The following is a 4,374-nucleotide window of genomic DNA, read 5'->3' as shown; positions in this document are numbered from 1 at the left end:
AGTAGACCAAGTTGCTGTATCAACTGCAAAAAGAGGACCTCAATTATTCTTTACTTAAAATGCACGTGTTATTCCATAAGAAATAGTTTCTTAAGAATACTTATCAGGAAAATACATTTTTTAAATAATATAATAAAAAAATAAGGATTAACGAAATGAACATACAAATCACGATAGTAATCTTTGCTCTCGTCGGAAAAGTTCAGCTTCCTGTCAAGAAAATGTTTTAAAAAACCCCACAAATTTCATCACGCTGAATTTATTTATTTATGTGTTTGTTTTTTGTATTATAGACGCCGCTTTCTGCAAAATTGTGAGATGGAGGAATGGCAAAACTTCTCATCAACTCTTTTCATAGGCGTATATTTTATTTTATATTTTATAACCGTCGTTGAGCAACCCACCCAATTTCGAGTTTACGGTTACCAATGTTCAACTCTATATCCTTGTAGTTTTGAAACAATTACGAAAGACAAGAGAACTCCTGGATCAAGTATTGGAAGATACTTGCTTTCTTGGAGGACTTTTTGATTAAAGTAACCCGCATTTGCGTTACTTGGAGAGGAATACCACGAAAACTTTCCATGGTTTGCCTGACGGTAAGGGAACTCTAACCCTTAATCCGTTTATCACTGAGGATATTTTACGTCAGCAAAGACTATAGTCGGTGCTAGACGGGTGCGGATTCGTATCGACCAGTCATCGCTGGGATTCGAACCCGGTTCACTTCATTGAGAGGCGAATGCTCTATCCCCTGAGCCACTACGGCTAATCGGCATTTACTACGTTTACATTAAAACGAAATTTATAATACTACATTTTAATTTTTCCATTGTTTTTTTATAGCAAAAAATCCTTTTCATGAATTAATACCAGTACTAAAATAAAGTAAATATCTTAAGTCTTGCCATCAATTTAATCTTATTCAAATTTTTATTATTTACTTATTTTTGTTACTTATTTATTATCAAGATTTTTGTATGGAATGAAAAAGAAAAATATTCTCTTATACTCATTTAAATTTAATTTAGTTTTGTTTTGTAAACGAACATTGCAAGATTTTTTCCCCTTTCCTTTCTTTATCACTAGTAGATTAACGATTAATACTTATTCAATTTAATATGTTTTAAAACTTAACGAAAGCGCATTAAAATAAAAATCCTCAATTAAAATAAAAAATAAGGAAAACACAAAAAAATAAAGATTGTAATTTTTTCATTTCGAAATTTCGGCAACATGTATAATTAGTATAATTTTAATGCAGTTTCCATAGGTGCAAAAATTTATTCTTTAAGTGAAAATTTCTTCCTGTATTTTTGCAAATTTAAAATACTCTAATAGCTTGAGAGGCATATTACGAGAAGTCTGATATTACCATACTTTAAAACATTAATATTTAAGATACAAAAATTATTTGCTTATAACGAGTTGAAAAAAATATATTAGCTTTCCGCTATAGCTGCAAAAATTCGCTTGAAAAAAATTTATTTTTCTGTTATTAAAATTAACAAAGTTATACGAAAGACTAACCGGACTTGTTAACTAACCGGAAGAAGGTTCTTTAAAATGTATTGCGTAAAATATAATAACGAGTGTAAGTAACAAATAAGAAAAGTGAATTCAACGCATAAGGAAAGATAAACCGAAAAATGTAACTGTGCGTGAAAGTTATGCATAACTACTCTATGCTTAACAAAAGTGCACGCGTAGCAGCAACGTGTATAAGGCGTAGAAGTAAACATAAGAAAGGTAAATTTGTAAAAGAAACGTATAAATTAAGTAATGAAGTGAGAAAAATGAGGTATAAAATATAAAGTAAAAAGAAAATTAACGATTATTAGAATAAAATAATAAAAGTAAACACGTAAATGTAACTCACTGAGAAAAGTAACGCGTGAAATATAGAAAAGGAAAGCGTAAAGCTTAAAAGTAAAAGCAAGGGTTCAAGAATATTAACATGTTAAAGTAATGTATGAGAAAAGTAATAATAATGCATAGAAAATAAAACGTATAAAAGTAATACATAAAAAATAAAAACATGTAAAAGGAACTAATAAGGGAATGGATTCGCAAAAAATTTATAAAGCTGAAAATTAACAAATAAGAAAAGCAAGCGCGTTACTTTAGCACAAAAACGTAAAAGTAAAAAACGCACAAAAATTAAACACAAAATAACAAAAGCATTAAGAAAAGTGAAGTATGAAATTCATATAATAAAAACTGTGCAAATTAAAGCATTAAAAAGTAACGCGTAAAACTAACGCATAAAAGTAAAATTGTTGAAGAAAAATAGTGTAACACGTGAAAAATTATAACGCTAAAAGTATTCTCAAGAAATTAAACTCACAAAGAAAAGTTACAAACAAAATGAAAATTTAAAAAAATGCGGAAGTTACGTACAATTATTTTATGCATAAGAAAAGTATACGCGTTTAATAAAGATCGACAGCAACGTGTAAAATTGAAAGTACTAAAGAATAGAAGGAAAATCGTGAATATAAAATAAAAATAAAAATAATGCCTTAAAGTAAACGCGTAAATATGACAGATAAATAAAAGCAATGCATAAAATATAGTGAAAAGGAAAGTGCAAAATATGGAGAGAAAAATAGAGTAGAGTAACGCATAAAAGACAAAGTCACGCATCAGAAAAATGAATGAGTAAATTAACGCATAAGGAAGAGTAACACGCAACACTAAAAATCATGCATAAGAAATTAAATTCATAAAAGTAGCCTATAAGGAGAAGTAACGAGCAAAAATTTAAAACGTTAAAGTGTTACTAATACGAAAAGTAAGAGCGTGAAAAAAGTATTGTATAAAAGGTAAACGCGTAAGTGCGTGAAGTACTTTAAAAACAAAGTTAAGTAAAAAAAATGTGTAGAATAAGAAAAGTAAATATTAAAAAAAGTACTGCTTAAAATTAACAAGAAAATGTAACACATAAAGAAAAGTAAGTTTTTATGACAAGACTCTTTTTATCAGTATTCAAAATCACTATTTTTTAATGATCCCGTAGTGGACTGATCGTAAAGGACACCGAAGTCAAGCATCACTGGTTGCAGTCAGTAAGCGGGTGGGTGACCACTTTGATCAGAGTGAGTAGGGATCGAGGTTGGTCGGTATCGGTCCTCATTAAACTGTTTTACTGTAAAGTGCTTGACTTTACATGCAGGTCATCAGTCTACCAAAGCAGGAAGCCATCCCCTCTCCAGAGGTTCAAAATTGCGATGGCGTGTCTTCGGATCATCCTCAGGGATGTTTCCCAGATCGTCATCAACAGCCCATTGTGCAGCTCTTGTGCGACTTAAAAAAAGTACCTACCTACCAGCAAGCACTATTTTTTAATAATTTACAATGCTTAATTTAATTTAGAATGCAGAAGTTAGGTCCAGTGGCGTATCCAGAATTTTTTCAAGGGGGATGTTCATAATTTTCTGAAACATAATTTACAAAAAGAAATTCGAGTATGTCATAAAGCACTATTATTTCCCTAATTTAGACAGTTTTGACTTTTTATTTTGACAACATTGTTTAGTTAAATTTTGATTTGATTTTTTTAAGTTTAAGAACATAATGTAATATCTTCTGAAAACAGTTCAATGTCATATGGGTGGGAAGTAACAATTTGAGGGCCACTTTCACATTCATCAGATTTTGTTATGCTAGAAACGTTTTCTTCAACGGAAGTATCACATTTCTGTACAACAGAAAAACTTATATTAGTACTAGATGCTGTCACCACACTAATTTCAGGTCGTGATTTTTTCTCAAAATAATTAAAAATTGCTAAATTCTTGCGTTAAAAATTGTTAAATGCTAAAGATTCAAGAACAGCAAATATATATATATATTGACACAGAAATATCCGCTATGCTACGATCTCAAAGTTTCAAGCTGGAATGAATAACTTCAACGAGCACAGTATCTCCAATGGTATTGTTACTGATTTTTCACTAGTCGAAATAGTGGCGACGACGGGTTCGGCGATTGAATGAACTTTTTAAGAATTTCATAAGAATAACTTTTGAATGAATTTTTGTTAAGACAAAACAAAACAAGATTTAGCGACAAGCTCGGAAAGACAAGCGGCAGAAATAACTCTTTGTCTGACTAACTAACTCCATTGTACTCCGTTCCCCCTTTTATGTAATTTTTTACCGCATCTCCAAAATTCTCGAATTGTCTCAAAGACAACAGAACGTCTAGGATTCCAGAATCATCGCTTAAAGACCTTGCGAATGACAGTCTCGAAAACTATCGCGACTGGCAGAACAGAAAGGAACCAGTCCGTAACAGTATCACGTGAATTTGGTTTCAAAAGAAAAGTACAACCCTATTATAGTAAATGTTTTTTCAGTATTCTGAGAAATA

General features: G+C 30.7%; 1 protein-coding gene across 1 annotated transcript in view; it reads right to left on the bottom strand.

Annotated features, from left to right (window-relative positions):
- Positions 1–3,371: 3,371 nt before the first annotated feature.
- Positions 3,372–4,374, bottom strand: part of LOC139427174 (protein NYNRIN-like) — a 4,186-nt gene continuing 3,183 nt past the window's right edge. The window contains exon 4 of the mRNA XM_071188043.1: positions 3,372–3,437. Within this exon, the coding sequence (XP_071044144.1) occupies positions 3,372–3,437 (66 nt within the window). The remainder of the gene's footprint in view (positions 3,438–4,374) is intronic.

Source organism: Parasteatoda tepidariorum, chromosome X2 (genome assembly GCF_043381705.1).
Source record: "Parasteatoda tepidariorum isolate YZ-2023 chromosome X2, CAS_Ptep_4.0, whole genome shotgun sequence".
NCBI lineage: Eukaryota > Metazoa > Arthropoda > Arachnida > Araneae > Theridiidae > Parasteatoda > Parasteatoda tepidariorum.
Note: the sequence above shows the minus strand (reverse complement) of the source record. Positions and strands in the feature narration are given on the sequence as shown.